This window comes from Heptranchias perlo, chromosome 25 (genome assembly GCF_035084215.1).
Source record: "Heptranchias perlo isolate sHepPer1 chromosome 25, sHepPer1.hap1, whole genome shotgun sequence".
Lineage (NCBI taxonomy): Eukaryota > Metazoa > Chordata > Chondrichthyes > Hexanchiformes > Hexanchidae > Heptranchias > Heptranchias perlo.
Window position 1 is genome coordinate 30780677 of NC_090349.1, and position 16743 is coordinate 30797419.

Genomic DNA, 16743 nt, shown 5'->3' on the forward strand with positions numbered 1-16743 from the left:
ATGTCCTGAGGTGGTGAAAAGCACTATATAAATGCAAACTTTTTCTTTCTTTGTTGCACAGTCACTGCTCGGATAGTTGGTCCTGTTGTATAGTCAGTGCTGGGATAGTTGGTCCTGTTGTATAGTCAGTGCTGGGATAGTTGGTCCTGTTGTATAGTCAGTGCTGGGATAGTTGGTCCTGTTGTATAGTCAGTGCTGGGATAGTTGGTCCTGTTGTATAGTCAGTGCTGGGATAGTTGGTCCTGTTGTATAGTCAGTGCTGGGATAGTTGGTCCTGTTGTATAGTCCGTGCTGGGATAGTTGGTCCTGTTGTATAGTCAGTGCTCGGATAGTTGGTCCTGTTGTATAGTCAGTGCTGGGATAGTTGGTCCTGTTGTATAGTCAGTGCTGGGATAGTTGGTCCTGTTGTATAGTCCGTGCTGGGATAGTTGGTCCTGTTGTATAGTCCGTGCTGGGATAGTTGGTCCTGTTGTATAGTCCGTGCTCAGATAGTTGGTCCTGTTGTATAGTCAGTGCTGGGATAGTTGGTCCTGTTGTATAGTCAGTGCTGGGATAGTTGGTCCTGTTGTATAGTCCGTGCTGGGATAGTTGGTCCTGTTGTATAGTCCGTGCTCAGATAGTTGGTCCTGTTGTGCATGGGTTAGATTTTGACTTTGTGCAATAGTGTAAAACAAGTGATAGCAAGACGGCAGCCCGCTTTACATCTCTCTTGAAAATGGAAATAAAAATCGGGAGAGATGTCAAACGGGCTGCCCACTCGCCATCGCCTGTTTTACACTATCGCACACATCAAAATCTATCCTATAGTGCTGGGATAACTGATCCTGTTATAAACAAAATCTGGAAATCTGAAATTAAAAAATGCTGGAGATGCGCAGCAGATCCAGAAGTAGCTGAGAGAGACTTCAGGTTAACTTTTTTTAGGTGGTGTATTCTACAATCGTTTGTCAGAACTGGTTTCCATGTTAGTCCCCCAGATGTTATCCCGTTTTCTCCCTCAGACGGAACTCCAACATTTTTTGCTTTTTGTTGCCCCGCGTTTTACAGCAGGGCTGCTTTAAATTGTACCCTTCGATTGGAAGCTGTAATATTTTCTATTCAGAGACTGCATTTATAGGTCTGGGCTATGTGTAAGAGGAGACCAATTCTTGAACACCTCTGGGAGCTGGCCTGACATCAGGAACTGGGGAGGTCACGTCAACGAGAGAGAATTTGTAAAACTTCTAGATTAAAAAAAATACTTGAACTGATTGTGTGTTTTTTTTTTGCACACACGCCCGCGACTGATCTGCAGCCTCTCTTTAAGTTCTGAAACCCTGATCAAAAAATACGGTAACGAATCAGGCATTTCCCCTCCTTGGGCTCCTCCTGCTGGAACACCCAGTGGCAGAACAGCTGCCCTCCCCCCGACTGCTGTTTCGGTGCCAAGCTCTCCGTCCAGGACAGAGACAAGGAAAAAGTGGACAACTTCATCCAACTCTAAGAGTGTATGAAAATAATTTACTGCGAGATAATGAAGGAGCGATCTCGGATCAGGATTACTGGGAGCTCTGGGGATCTGACGGCAGTAGAATAATTTAAAGAAAAAAAAATCATAGTCATAACGGGATTGAAGTTGGGAAAGTTTTTTTTTAAGTTTTCACGGATGGAGAAGTGGATCTGGGTCGGAGAGGAAGGGATGGCGCTCTGAAAGGCACAGCCCCCTTGTTATTCATTCACTTTGGTGGATTTTCATCTGTTTCCCTGGGATTAAAGTTTGAAGGATGCTCCCAGCCTGAACTTCACTGATCGGGACATTGTGCGCATTGATTCCGGGATGACACGGGACTGTCCGGTGGACGTGCTAGATGGATTGATGGATGGGTGAAGGCTGACTTTCTCTGAGGGATGCTGAGGCGGGCTGTCTGTACAATGGATCCGAGCACAAGCTGCTGCTTCTGGGCTGCTCTGGTCGCTCTGGCGGCTATAAGCCGGGGCCAGGAGCTTAATCCTAGCGGCAGGAATGTGTGCAGGACACAAGGGTAAGACGTCGTGAATTGGGAATTGGGAAAGGGGGGGGGGGTGAGGGGATCCTGAGACCCCGAGTACCCCATAGCGCTCACTGGGGATGCTCAGGAGGAATTCTCAGGGGCATCTTTGACTGAGAATGTCACCTGGGCAGCCACAACTCAAAATATTTTCTGATCAATTTGGTTAAATATTTTGCTGCGATTAACGTTATTAACGTTCGTGTGCTTCCTCTCCAAATCTGAACTCACTCGAAACCCTTACCTCCAGACCTCTCTAACCCACAACTGGAGATGAAGTCAGATAGTTTCAGTCTCTTCCGAATTTTTGTTCTCTGTTTTAATTTTCTCCTTCGCCAGCCAAGGCGTCAAACTTTAATTGTAAAAAGTTTATCAGAGGCAGAGTGGGGAATGGGATCAGGAGCCCGGGTCCGTCTCGGTCTAAAGTCTCCCTCCTCTCCCCCTGGCCTTGGGATAAAACGAATCTGAATCTCAACATTTAATCTCAGACAGAATCCAATTATTGCAATGGCTGGAAACCACGGGGATTGGGGTGTGGTCTGTATACTGGTGGAGAGCTGGTAAAGCAACCGATGGGAGAGCAGTTATAATACTGGTCCTGTTTTATTTGCGACAAAGAATTGTTAGTTTTGTTGGGGCAAGGATTTTTATAATGGCTTTATGAGAAGATTTTTTTTAAAAATCACACCTTACACATATATAAATACATTTATGGATAATGACAAGACTTTTTCTCTCTTTCTCTCCCCCCAAAGCTCTCTTGGAGTAGTGTGTTGTCCTGGGTGGAAACAGCAAGGCAATGAATGTTCAATAGGTCAGTAACTTTTCAAATGCTACTTTGATTGTTAATAATTCCGCATGACCTGTGCCAGCCAGTGTTCCCTGACCCCTTCCTGTGCTTCTCTCTCACTGTCCAGCTCTCTGTCAGGGAAACCTCACCTGCAAAGCAAATGAAATCTGTGTCAGACCCAACGAATGCCGATGCAGGCACGGATACTTTGGAGCCAACTGCGAGACCAGTGAGTAAAATCTTAACCATTACTGTGAACAAAATGGTAACTCCCTACAGTTACACAGTGAGTGATCCTTACCCTGCTAAATAAACAGTAATTTTGTACAGTTATAAAGTGAGTGAATGATCCTTACCCTACTGAATAAATAAACACTCCACACAGTTACACAGTGAGTTACCCTTACCCTGCTGAATAAACTATAATTTTGTACAGTTACACAGTGAGTTACTCTTACTCTTCAGAGTAAACTGTAATTTTTTACAGTTACACAGTGAGTTACCATTATCTTGCTCAATAAACAGTAATTTTATACAGTTACACAGTGAATTAACCTTACCCTGATGAATAAACAGTAATTTTGTAGTTACACAGTGAGTGATCCTTACCCTGCTGAATACACGGTAATTATGTACAGTTACACAGTGAGTGATCCTTACCTTGCTGAATAAACTGTAAATTTGTACTGTTACACAGTGAGAGATCCTAACCCTGCTGATTAAAAAAATACTCTATACAGTTCCATAGTGAATTATCCTTACCCTGCTGAATAAACTGTAATTTTGTACAGTTACACAGTGAGTTACCTTTACCCTGTTGAATAAGCTGTAATTGTCTACAGATACACAGTGATTTACCCTTACCCCACTGAATAAACAGTAATTTTGAACAGTTACACAGTGATTTACCTTTACCCTGCTGAATAAACAGTAATTTTGTACAGTTACACAGTGAGTGATCCTTACCTTGCTGAATAAATAAACACTCCATACAGTTACACAGTGATTTACCATTACCCTGCTGAATAAACAGTAATTTTGTACAGTTACACAGTGAGTGATCCTTACCTTGCTGAATAAATAAACACTCCATACAGTTAGACAGTGACTTACCCTTACCCTGCTGAATAAACTGTTTTTTCGTAGTTACACAGTATGTAGTCCTTAACCTGCTGAATAAACTGTTATTGTGTACATTTACATAGTGAGTAACCCTTACCCTGCTGAATAAACAGTAACTTTGTACAATTACACAGCGAGTTCCCCATACCCTGTTGAATAAACTGTAATTTTGTACAGTTACACAGCGAGTTCCCCTTACCCTGCTGAATAAACAGTATTTTTGTTCAGTTACACAGTGAGTGATCCTTATCCTGCTGAATAAATAAAGACTATATAATTTTGTGTGTAGCTCAGAGATTGGTAATGTGAGTTGACTGCTCCTTTTGATTGATGTGATCTAGGTATGATACCATTACCTAGCTTGCCCCTTTGGCAGCAAAATGGCAGCATGGTTGAAATCAGGAGCTCACCGTGTAGTAAAGGGATGCAAACCGGCACCTATTATTTCCCAGCTTAGTATGGTTCAGCTCCAATGTTCAACACCACCCCTGTGGTTTTCATTTACCAGTTCATTTGTACCCCGTGTACTTAAGCCAGTATGCATCTCATCCAAAACAAGAGCAGTCAGCATGACTGCCCAGCTTCTCCCAGCTGTGTGTGCATCAACCTTGCTACCAGTGCCATTCTGGTGGTCCACAAGGTTAGATTCACCCTAAAAATGAGTTTGACCACACTCCATTCACATTGCATCAGGTACAACTGTTATACTAGAGCCAATATGCTCAGATCCCCATTTAAGTCATGTTGGAGGGACACCAGTATTGATGGTAGAGGAGTCTGTACACTTACACATCTGTAATTTTGTACAGTTACACAGTGAGTTACCCTTACCCTGCTGAATAAATAAAGACCGATACTAGCATTTTACTGTGGTCTTCAGATAGCAGTAAAATAGGAAATGCATTAGGGATGGAGGATGCAGCCAATGTTTTTCAGGAGGATTTATATCTATTATGGAATTGGATAGATAAATCATAACTGAAATTTAATACCAACAAAAGCAAAGTATTGCATGTTGGAAGAAAAATTAGTTGTCCAATTCAGGGAATAGAGTTAGTGTAGGGAGAAGTGGAAAGTGACCTGGGAGTTCCAGTAGATTCATCACCTTCAATGTGGAGATGCAATTAAAGGAGCAAATAGTATGTTGGGATGTATTGCCAGAATAGTAGAGTGGGAGCAAAAGGAAGTTTCTCAGACTGGAAAGATGTGATGAGTGGTGCTGCACTGTCTGTTTTGAGGCTGCTGTTATTTATTATATACATAGATAATCTGGACTTAAAACTTGAAGAAACAGTATCAAATTTGTATACAGTGTAACAAGCGTGGCCAGGCTTGTACATTATAAAGCCTCAGCATAATCAAGCACTAGAGGACATAATCTTAAAATTAGAGTGAGGCCATTCAGGAGCAAAATCAGGAAGCACTTTTTCACACAAAGAGTAGTAGAAATCTTGAACTGTCTCCCCCAAATGACTGGATGCTAGGATCATTATAGCTTTCAATACTGAGATTGATATATTTTTGTTAGGTAAGGGTGTCAAGGGATATGGAACAAAGGCAGATAAATGGAGTTGAGATGTAGATCAGCCATGATCTAATTGAATGGTGGAGTAGGCTCGAAGGGCTGAATAGTCTACTCCCATTCCTAATGTTCCTATAGTTGGCAAATTTCAAAGAGTATATACATATAGTGAAAATGATGCAGAGAGGATCAGCAAGATTGATCCCAAGTATAAAGGAGATGTGCTTTGAGGAACGATAGAGAATTAGTTTTGTACAATCTAGAGATCTTATCAAGGTATGTAACGTATTGATTGGAACAGAAAAGGTGAACTCAGATTGTAATGTGAAGATGAGTCAGGCCATTCCGAGTAGAGAACACATATTTAAATGAATGAAAAGTAAATTTAAATCACATCATAGAAAATATTCCTTTATTGAAGGGTGATAAACATTTGGAATAATCTAACATCTAAGATAATGGAATCAAAAATGTCTGAGATGTTCAGAATACAGTTGGACGTTATAATGGGAGAATTAGCATGCTCGAGTATGAAATTGAATGGGCTGAATGGTCTTTTTGTGCCCAGGATTTTTCCAGAAGCGTACCTGGGATATCATCTGTTAAGAGTTGTCTAAACTATGGTCTTTTATCTTTTCAGAGTGTCCTGAACGGTTCTGGGGCCCGGACTGCAAGGAGATGTGCCTGTGCCATCCGAACGGGCGCTGCGCGGACGCGACTGGTAAATGTACTTGTAACCCCAACCGCTGGGGGCCAACCTGTGATAAACTTTGTCTGTGCCACTATGGGAAATGTGAACAGAATACCGGGAAGTGCAAATGCGAGCCACATAGGTGGGGCTCCACCTGTTCAAACACCTGCTACTGCAGCTCCAACTCTCAGTGTGACCCAAAAACGGGCAAGTGCATCTGCCAGCCGGGCTGGTGGGGACACAACTGCTACAATCAGTGCTCCTGTAACAGCTCGCCATGCGACCAGCAGATGGGGAGGTGCCAGTGCAAGGAGAAGTTCTGGGGGCTGAGGTGTGAGCGTTGCCAGTGCGTGCACGGGAAATGTAACCCTGTCGATGGATCATGTGCGTGCTACTTTGGATACAGAGGGAAGTACTGCAGGGAGCCCTGTCCGGCTGGATTTTTTGGCCTCGGGTGTAGAAGGAGGTATGCTTTACAGAATTATCTGTGGATTCTATTGCTTTGGTCACCTGGGTGCCTACCAGATGTGGAAGCCTATCTTTATGGTTAAGAGTATCAACACGGGCTACTGAGAGAGTGACTTAAGTAGTTTCTGTTTGCCTAATATGCAGTACACGTACTCTCCCTGTAGGGCCACACCCCACTTACCTAATCAGAAAGAATTTAGGCACAGGTTGCCAAGAGCCAAAGCTTAAGGACTCCCTAGTGCGCAGCGGTACTGCTGGAGTTAACCAGATAAAGCTGAGCTCACAGGTAAGCTATGCACTGCTTATCTTGCTCAGGCATTGTCTTACAGGAGTATCTGGAGCAGAGTGGGAAGAATCCCATCCCCACTGAAGGACTACCCCTCCAGGTCCCTGGTTAATTAGTCAGTCATCAACATCACCCTACAGAAGTGGCCCAGGTGTCGGATTAACAAGTCTGACACAGAAGATCAACTCAGTTCTAATTTCCCATCATCAGGTGCATCATCTTGGTGCCAACTCAAAACAAAGAGGCCTACTTTGCACCCTCCCCTCCCTGGAATATAGTCATCTGTTGGTCATTGGACGGTTACAGAAGCAGGATTAAATCTTACTAGATGGATGGCAGATACCAGGAACTCTCAATTAGCATGGACAGCAGCTCACCTCATCATCAAATGATGTGCACATCAACAGATCAGTTTACATATGCACAAAGTCACAGACACGTAGTCACAAACACACAGATACAGATACATTGGGGGTAATTTTAACTTTGGACGATAGTGTAAAACGGGTGAAGTCCGTGGAAGGGAAAATTGGGCGAGGTGTATTTGGTCCATCAATTTGATATTGGCCGTTTCACACCATTACCCAAAGTTAAAATGACCCCGATTGACATATAGAGACAGACAGGCTCAATCACACAGACACTGGTTAGACTGATCACGTCCCCTCTCCCCCGACCAAAGTCCATCACTTTTGAGAAAAATGTTTTCACAACTGCCACTAATTGACTTTGTCAGTATTTAATATTCAGTGAAAACAGCAAGTTTTTACATTGAAATGACAGCTCACGGCAGTGTCTGGTGGAAAAAAATTCAACAATGCATCCCGTTTTAGAAATTAAGGTAACATGATTCTGGTATAACCCACGTTGACTGCAGGATACAGCTTCAGAGTGGATGGATAGTATTGTCCACACTTAGGTTTGAGAACCCACTCAGAAACCCTTGGCTGAATTGTTTCTGCTAAAACCATCAATTGCGAGCAGATTTTTTTGTCATGTAGATTGTTGGAGATCTGTCAATTTTTGTTGTATTTGTGAATCAGGTCTTAGGGAACTTAAAGCAAAGATAATGGGGCGATTTTCCTCTCCGCTCTCGGGTAGAAATGGGGCAGTAGTACGCTGAAAATGGGAGTGCACAACTTACTGTCCTGGCCCGCTGCCATTTTGATGTGGGCTTTGAAATAGGGGGCCCAGGCTCCAGCCGGACGCAGTCTGGAGCCTCATTATCCCATGCAAATTAGGATCTTACGACGTCAATAAGTTGCTGATGAAATTTTGAAGTACCAATGGATGGAACGTTAATGCTCTTCCTTGCTCCACAAAAATTGAACTCCCCCTACCCCCCCACCATCCCATTCCTTTTCAGCTGTCTGCTGGGATTGTCTGCATCCCCCTTTAAGCTACCTGGACTGGCCGAGCTCTGTTGAGGAGATGCTGGATTTCCCACTCCCTTCGATTGACGAGCTGCTCAGAGTGTGTGAGCAGCTTACCAATGGAATTCAAATAGGGCCCGACTGTGAAAATGGTTCAGGCCTCCGACTGCTTCCATTGGGCGTGTAGTGAGCTCGATCCACCCTACTCCAGCCCAATGGAAGTGAGCACATCAAAATCGACCACAATATGTCTGAGATCATCTTGGAAAAGTTGATGATGGTTTTAAAAACGAGTGATTATGTAATGGAATTCACAAAGTCACAAGACAGATACAGATGAGGAAGCTTATTTTCCTTACTCATCCAGAACAGTTCCCTCTCATCACAGCACATTGCTATTTGTTAAATGATTCCAGTGTTTTTACCTCCTTTACTGTACCCAAAAGTCTATTCTATGTGTGTAAATAAGTTCTTCCTGATATCAATCCTAACTTAGTCTTTCATCAGTTGGAACCTGTGTTCCTTTGTCCTACTGCCATGATTTAACTTGAAGTAGCGTTCTGGATGAAGTATAATTCCCATATCAAAAGTTGAACATGGGCTGCCTGGCTGAAAATGAAGGGCAAGGTCACACTAACTGTAGCATCAGTCTGAAGCGGTTTCACCTTGCAGCTTGGGTCCAGAGTGAGGGCCAGACCTGAGACAGGAGCCAAAAAGAGTAAGGCTCTCGGAAGGGCCTTGACACCTGATTTCCCCTCCACAAGATTAGTGTTGTGGTGAAACTGATACAGTTACACGCCAACGCTAAACTTGTAGGAGCAAATCTGCCTTTTCATTATGCTAAGGTGTAAAGGATTGCCTGGGCAGAACGCGTGGAGGAAAATTGATAGGAGAGGATTTTCTCCGATTTTCCTCCACGCGTTCTACCCAGGCAATCCTTTACACCTTATCTGATTTTCCTCCTTGCAATCAGACGTACAGGTATACAGACACATAAGTATCTAGAAAATATACATCCTTTGGTGCCCCACAGCTTAAACGGGCAGGGAATACTGCCACAACTCCCCAAACAAATTCTAACAAGCAGGTTAGATGAAAGGAACATCATTTCTGGAGGGCTGTTGTTTGTCAGAGTCCAGCACCCTGTATCTGAAATTAAAAATATAAAGATGGGGTTCAACTCCCTGCCCAGGTCCACTAAAATATAACATAATTCGGCAGGCTTCAATATCCTTCTCTTTGATCCGTTGTTTGTTGGTGCTATTGGTGTGGTGAAGCCCAACGGTGTCTCCAACTCGATGGAATAAGAACCTCTCTGAGCATTATGTGGAGCCATGACGTAAATACATTTGTGAAGATTTCTTCTGGTATATCTAGTGAAATCATCAACACATTCCTTTAGAGTAAGTTTACAATGTCATCGAAGTGGGAGTTGAGTCCCTTTATTGCTGTATTGGGCTGTTTCTCAATAAAATGCATCTAAAGGTGTAAGTGATGGTCATTCATCTTCTGTATGCTTGCCTGTGATACTATGAAAAGAAATGGTATCATACCAGGCGATCTCCTGCACAGGCAAGGTCTAGGCTAAATGTAGTTTTCAGGTGAAGCGGGGGGGTTAGAGGATGGGGGATAATTGGACCAGTGCACACATACATATTTCAGTGCGAAGCAGAAAGGTAGAGTTGATTGGAGTGTAGGCGTTTATCTGCAGTATCAGCTGAGGAGCTGGGAGATACAAAACAAAGGTGCTACAGTGCCACTATTGGTCAGAGAGTGTAATTAAAGTGTGACAAGTTTAGGTAGCCAGCTTCGGACATGGGCACTTATAATGGAAAATGTTGACAAAGACGTGACAACGGGAAGTAGGGTTTTGCAGACAGGAAGTGCACAAGTAAGAATTTTAATATATTTACGGTAATAGGATGGTTCGGACCAGATCAAAGACCCTAGAAAAGATACCTTGATGTGACCCTGTTCCAGCAATGAAACCTTCACTGTGAAACTCCTCTATAGTGTTATCTTCCTGAGGTGAGTTAATTGTCAGAGATACCCTCTGAGGTGTTGAACTGACCCATGTGCTATGCCGCATTATGGCAGGAGTGAGTCGCTGATCTCTGCCGGGCTGTTGGAGCTGGGACACTCCCTGAAGGGAAGAGAAATTTGGAGATGAGCTAATCTTCATTGCTGTCTTAACAGGCTGTTGTTGGAGTCACAGGAGTGGTCCATTATCCCGGTTGTTCGAATGGAAAATAGGACATGGCACAGGGAGCAAGTAAATAATTTAAAATAATGAGAAAATAAAAACAAGTACGTCTAATGGCCCAGCATGGTACTATGTTATACAGACTAGGGAGGTACCAGGTTCCATCCCCAGCCTGTGCTAGGTTAGCTGATCACGGCTGTTGTGGCAATTGGGGCGCATGTAATTGGCCTCAACACCCCTGGACTAGTGTAGGGAACATGAGCCAGGATTCCTGCTTCTAATCATTATGTAGTGACTCCTGCTAGAAAATGCACTAGTGTGGGCATCAAGATTAAGAATTAGGCTTAATGGTCATGCTCTCCATAGGAACAGGAATAGGCCATTCAGCCCCTCAAACCTGTACTGCCATTCAGTTAGATCATGGCTAATCTGTACCTTAACTCCATCTACCCGCCTTGGTTCTGTAAACCTTAATACCCTGCCTAACAAAAATCTATCAATCTCAGTTTTAAAATTTTCAATTGGCCCAGCCTCAACAGCTTTTGGGAGAGAGAGTTCCAGATTTATACTAACCTTTGTGTGAAGAACTGCTTTTTGACATCATCCCTGAATGGACTAGCTCTAATTTTAAGGTGATGCCACCTTGTCCTGGACTCCCCCTCCAGAGGAAATAGTTTCTGTCTACCCTATCAGATCCTTTAATCATCTTAAACACCTCAAGTAGATCACATTATCTTCTATATTCAAGGGAATACAAGCCTGGTCTATGCAACCCGTCCTCATAATTTAACCCTTTTAGCGCTGGTATCATTCTGGTGAATCTGCGCTGCAATATATTGTTCTTGAGATGCGATGCCCAGAACTGAATGCTGTATTCCAGATGGGGCCTAACCAGAGCTCTGTACAGCTGCAACATAACTTCCATTCCTTTGGATTCCAGCCCCCTTTTTGATATAAAAGCCAACATTCCATTAGCCTTTTAAATTATTTTCTGTAGCTCTCCACTAGCTTTTGGTGATTCCTGTACCTGGACCCCTAAATCTCTCTGCTCGTCCACAGTTCCTAGCTTCTCGCCATTTAGTAAATACTCTGATCTATCTTTCTTAGGTCCAAAGTGGATGACCTCACATTTCCCCATATTGAACTCCATCTGCCACAGTTTTGCCCACTCGCTTAATCTATCAGTGTCCCTTTGCAACTTTCTGCTCCTATCTACACTATCTATTGTTCCACCTAACTTAGTGTTGTCAGTAAGCTTAGATATATGGCTCTCTATTCCTTCATCCAAGTCACTTATAAATATAGTGAAAAGCTGAGGCACCCATACAGATCCCTGGGGGACACCACTAGTCACATCCTGCCAATTTGAGTACATACCCGTTATTCCCACTCTCTGTCTCCTACCTCCTAACCAATTCCCTATCCAAGCCAATAGGTTGCCTCCAATTCCATGCTTTGTTAACAGTCTCTTATAAGGAACCTTGTTGAATGCCTTCTGGAAGTCCATATAAATAACATCCATAGACACTCCCTTTTCTACCACATTTATTACCTCCTTAAAAAATTCAGAGAGGTTCGTTAGACATGAGTTGAATAACACTGTCCAGACTCACGCATGACCCCTTAGGCAAGGCAGTTGAGGGTTGCCGGTACCTATGAAAATGTACCGCAGAAAGAGTCCTTTAGCAGAGGAGGGGAGAAAATTGCAAAATAAAACAACATCATCAAAATAGCCTTGTTTAGGTAAACTATTAATGGATTAGTACTAGAAGTAAGTCTGCACCTGTGGCCTATTTCCGTTGTGGGTAAAGATTACCAAATAAAAGACTAAAACTTAAATGATCCTGCACAGTTCCCAGAAAAGACTGACAGGGTTCCTAGGGTGAGGGTGGGATCAGGCTAAGGCCACTCACATGACACAGCTGTAAACATTTTAAAAAACATGTGGAACTTCTCAAACAGGATCCCAGAATAACGCAGAGAAAGATGTAAAACAATCTGGAACACAGTCTAGACAACAGGAAAGCCGGATCAAAACACGCAGTGAGCAGCAATTTGTGGGCAGACATACAGAATATTAATCAGATGAGGCAAGGCTATTGGGGATTTGTGAAACCCCCTCCCCCACACTCCTGTTCCTGCCACACTATGTACATGCAGCCGCCATAGGTAGGCAGTTTGATACAAGTGTGTATGGCAACTGATTCTGATCCCTCCGTGAAAACACTGGGTGAGAACTCAATGCAGAGTGCAGAAATCCAATGCCAGCCTCCTAATTCACACTAGTTTAACTCACAGTTGGCGATCCAAAGTGTGCGTGTGTAACGCATAATCATTTTCCTTTTATCATTTCTGCTACACATGCTAGTAGAAGTCAAGAGATAAACATGAACTACAGTTATTAACTCGGGGCTCTAAGATATGAGGAAAGACTCAAGGGGCTGAAATTGTTTACATTGGAATAAAAGAAAACGGAAGGTCTTTAACATTCTGAGAGGAATACTTGATGTAGGTTTAAGCGAGGTCATGATTTGAACTGTGAGCCCAGAACTAGAGGACGCAGATTTAAAATTAACGAGCCTTAAGCAAAGCTGGAGGTTGAAAGATTTTTTTTCCCTCACAGCATAGTGGCTATGTGGATCAGAGTCCCAGCTGAGAGCAGTTATTCCTGTTTCAAATACCTCATTCAAAAAGGAGTTGGGAATGAGATCAGAGGTTATAGGGTGGGTGTAGAATGAGATGATCACATGCTCCGCGGGACACAGTGGGGTAGATGTTCACCCTGAGCGGACTTCGGGCGGTTGGCTGGTAGAGTGTGGCAGCTGGCCATCTGGTAGTCTCGGCGAGTGGCTTGGTCCATTTTGTGGGTTGGGCTTCATTAGCGTTAGGCCAGCTGTGCCCCGGGGCGGCCCGCTAGCTCCAGTCAGCCACAGAATCGGGCGGCCCGGCCCAGCCAGCCAGCTGTGGGGCAGAAGTTGGTAGGTCTGGTGGTGGGGGGACGGGGTGGGGTGGGGGGGGGTAGTAGTGGGGGGTGAAGATAGCGATCTTGGGAAAGTGGCGACCCAGAATGGCAGCTGCCCAGGCTGGTTTTGTGGAGCCCGGAGGAGGACTCCTGTTCCTTCCTGCCCCACAAAAGCAAACACAAACTTATCTGTCGGCTCCTCTTTGGCTTGGCCTCCAGCTGATACTGGGAGGAGCGTGCATAGCATACGCTCCACCCAGTACTCTCCTAAAATGACAAGTGCTGTCCTATGTATGTCACAGGACCCCGATTTACATTTTAAATGAGCCTACCACTTGACTCAGGTGGGCGCTCAGGGGTTGGTGGCTGTGGAGGACATCTGGAGGCTTGAATGGTGGAGATGGAAGGATACATGGATTCTTTGAAGTTTTGCTTGATTATCTTTGGCAAAACAGAGAGTTTATACGTAGGATTTTCCCTCAAGGATATTAAATGGATGGGTAGAGCACTCGACAGGGTTTTCTATCTGGAGGAGTAAGCTTAAAGTCTGAGTGGTCTTTTCTCATTCCATGGTGAATGTTAGAGGCTGTTAGTGATTGGTGAATGGGAATTGGAAAGTGTGGGAAACTGTTAGCAAATGGAGGATGGGCCCTGGTGAGCAGGCTACATATTTGTAATTAGCAGACAAATTCATCAAGGAGTCCTAGTAGAACTGAAGTCAATGGGGATCAGGGGGAAAACTCTCCAATCATCTCAGCCCCAGGACATTGCTGCAGGATTTCATCAGGGTAGTGTCCTATGCTCAACCATCTTCAGCTGCTTCATCAGTGACTTTCCCTCCATAATAAGGTCAGAAATGGGATGTTCGCTGAAGATTGCAAAATGTTCAGTTCCATTCGCAATTCCTCAGATAATGAAGCTGTCTGTGCCCGCATGCAGCAAGACTTGGACAACATCCAGGCTTGGGCTGATACGTGACAAACAACATTTGTGCCACACAAGTGCCAGACAATGACCATCTCCAACAAGAGACAGCCTAACCATCTCTCTTTGATGTTCAATGGCATTACCATCGCCGAATCCCCCACTATCAACATTCTGGGGCCACCATTGACCAGAAACTCAACTGGACCAGCCACATAAATGCTGTGTCTACCAGAGCAGGTCAGAGGCTGGGTATTCTGTGGTGAGTGGCTGACCTCCTGACTCCCCAAAGCCTCTCCACCACCTACAAGGCACAAGTCAGGAGTGTGATGGAATACTCTTCACTTGCCTGGATGGGTGCAGCTCCAACAACACTCAAGAAACTCAGCAACATGCAGGACAAAGCAGATTGTTTGATCGGCAGCCTATCCACCACCTTAAACATTCACTCCCTCCACCACTGGTGTACTGTGGCTGCAGTGTGTACTGTTTACAGGATGTTCTACAGCAAGTCACCAAAGCTTCATCAGCAGCACTTCCCACACCCGTAGCTTCTAGTATCTAGAAGGACAAGGGCGGCAGGTGCATAGGAACACCATCAGAACACCATCACCTCCAAGATCTCTTCCAAATCACACAACACCCTGACTTGGACATATATCGCCATTCCTTCATTATCGTTGGGTCAAAATCCTAGCACTTCCTACTTAACAGTATTGTGAGAATACCTTCACCACATGGACTGCAGTAGTTCAAGAAGAAGGCCCACCACCACCTTCTTAAGTGCAAGTAGGATGAGCAATAAATGCTGGCCTTGCCAGTGACGCCCATATCCCGAAGAATGATAAAAAGAAAGTAAGGTGTCAGTGATTCCAAAGCCACCTGTATTTCTGGAGATTTTTGATTGTTTTTCTCCTGCTGCTCTTGATGCAAGTGCGGCAGTTGGTGCTGGTGCTAGTGCTGCTGTTTAGTGTTTGGTGCTAGTGCTGCTTTTTGGTGTTTGGTGCTAGTGCTGCTTTTTGGTGTTTGGTGCTAGTGCTGCTTTTTGGTGTTTGGTGCTAGTGCTGCTTTTTGGTGTTTGGTGCTAGTGCTGCTTTTTGGTGTTTGGTGCTAATGCTGCTTTTTGGTGTTTAGTGCTAGTGCTGCTTTTTGGTGTTTGGTGCTAGTGCTGCTTTTTGGTGTTTGGTGCTAGTGCTGCTATTTAGTGTTTGGTGCTCGTGCTGCTTTTTGGTGTTTGGTGCTAGTGCTGCTGTTTAGTGTTTGGTGCTCGTGCTGCTGTTGAATCTGGAGCTTCTGTTTGGTGCAGATGTAGCTATTATTAGTGCTGCTTTTGGTCTTAGTGTTGCTGTAGGTGCTGGTGCTGCTGCTTAGTGCTGAAGCTGTTGTTGGTAATTCTTTGTTTGTTGGTGCAGCTGTTGATGCTGATGTTTCTTGGTGCAGCTGTTGATGCTGGTGTTTGTTGGTGCTGCTGTTGTTGATGTTTGTTGGGGCTGCTGTTGATACTGACATTTGTTGGTGCATCTGTTGATGCTGATGTTTGTTGGTGTAGCTGTTGCTGCTGTTGGAGCTGTTGATGCTGATGTTTGTTGGTGCTGCTGTTGATGTTTATGTTTATTGGTGCAGCTGTTGATGCTGATGTTGGTGCAGTTGTTGATGCTGATGTTTGTTGGTGCAGCTGTTGATGCTGTGTTTGTTGGTGCAGCTGTTGGTGCTGATGTTTGTTGGTGCTGCTGTTCATGATGTTGGTGCAGCTGTTCATGATGTTGGTGCAGCTGTTCATGATGTTGGTGCAGCTGTTGATGCTGGATGTTCGTTGGTGCAGCTGTTATTGATGTTTGCTGGGGCTGCTGTTGATACTGATGTTTGTTGGTGCAGCTGTTGATGCTGATGTTGATGCTGATGTTTGATGGTGCAGCTGTTGATGCTGCTGTTGGAGCTGTTGATGCTGATGTTTGTTGGTGCTGCTGTTGATGTTTATGTTTATTTGTGCAGCTGTTGATGCTGATGTTTGTTGGTACTGCCGTTGATGCTGATGTTTGTTGGTGCTGATGCGGCTGTTGGTATTGCTGTGGCTGTGGGCACTTCTATTTGGTGCTGTTGCCCCTATTGATGCTGGTCCTTCTGTTTGGTGCTGGTCCTTCTGTTTGGTGCTGGTCCTTCTGTTTGGTGCTGGTCCTTCTGTTTGGTGCTGGTCCTTCTGTTTGGTGCTGGTCCTTCTGTTTGGTGCTGGTCCTTCTGTTTGGTGCTGGTCCTTCTGTTTGGTGCTGGTCCTTCTGTTTGGTGCTGGCCCTTCTGTTTGGTGCTGGTACTACTGTTTGTTGCTGGTGCAGCTGTTGGTGCTGATGTTGATGTAGCTGTTGGTGCTGATGCTGATG

At 44.4% G+C, this 16743-nt stretch overlaps 1 protein-coding gene and 1 long non-coding RNA gene across 2 annotated transcripts in view; one reads left to right on the forward strand and one right to left on the reverse strand.

The window, feature by feature from the left end:
• The first annotated feature begins 1341 nt into the window (after window positions 1-1341).
• scarf2 (scavenger receptor class F, member 2) overlaps window positions 1342-16743 on the forward strand; it is a 49273-nt gene continuing 33871 nt past the window's right edge. The window contains exons 1-4 of the mRNA XM_068005919.1: window positions 1342-2021; window positions 2783-2841; window positions 2945-3046; window positions 6102-6618. Of these exons, the coding sequence (XP_067862020.1) occupies window positions 1888-2021; window positions 2783-2841; window positions 2945-3046; window positions 6102-6618 (812 nt within the window). The 5' untranslated portion in view covers window positions 1342-1887. The remainder of the gene's footprint in view (window positions 2022-2782; window positions 2842-2944; window positions 3047-6101; window positions 6619-16743) is intronic.
• LOC137342177 (uncharacterized) overlaps window positions 2642-16743 on the reverse strand; it is a 37841-nt gene continuing 23739 nt past the window's right edge. The window contains exon 3 of the long non-coding RNA XR_010967211.1: window positions 2642-2966. This is a non-coding gene — a long non-coding RNA (uncharacterized lncRNA). The remainder of the gene's footprint in view (window positions 2967-16743) is intronic.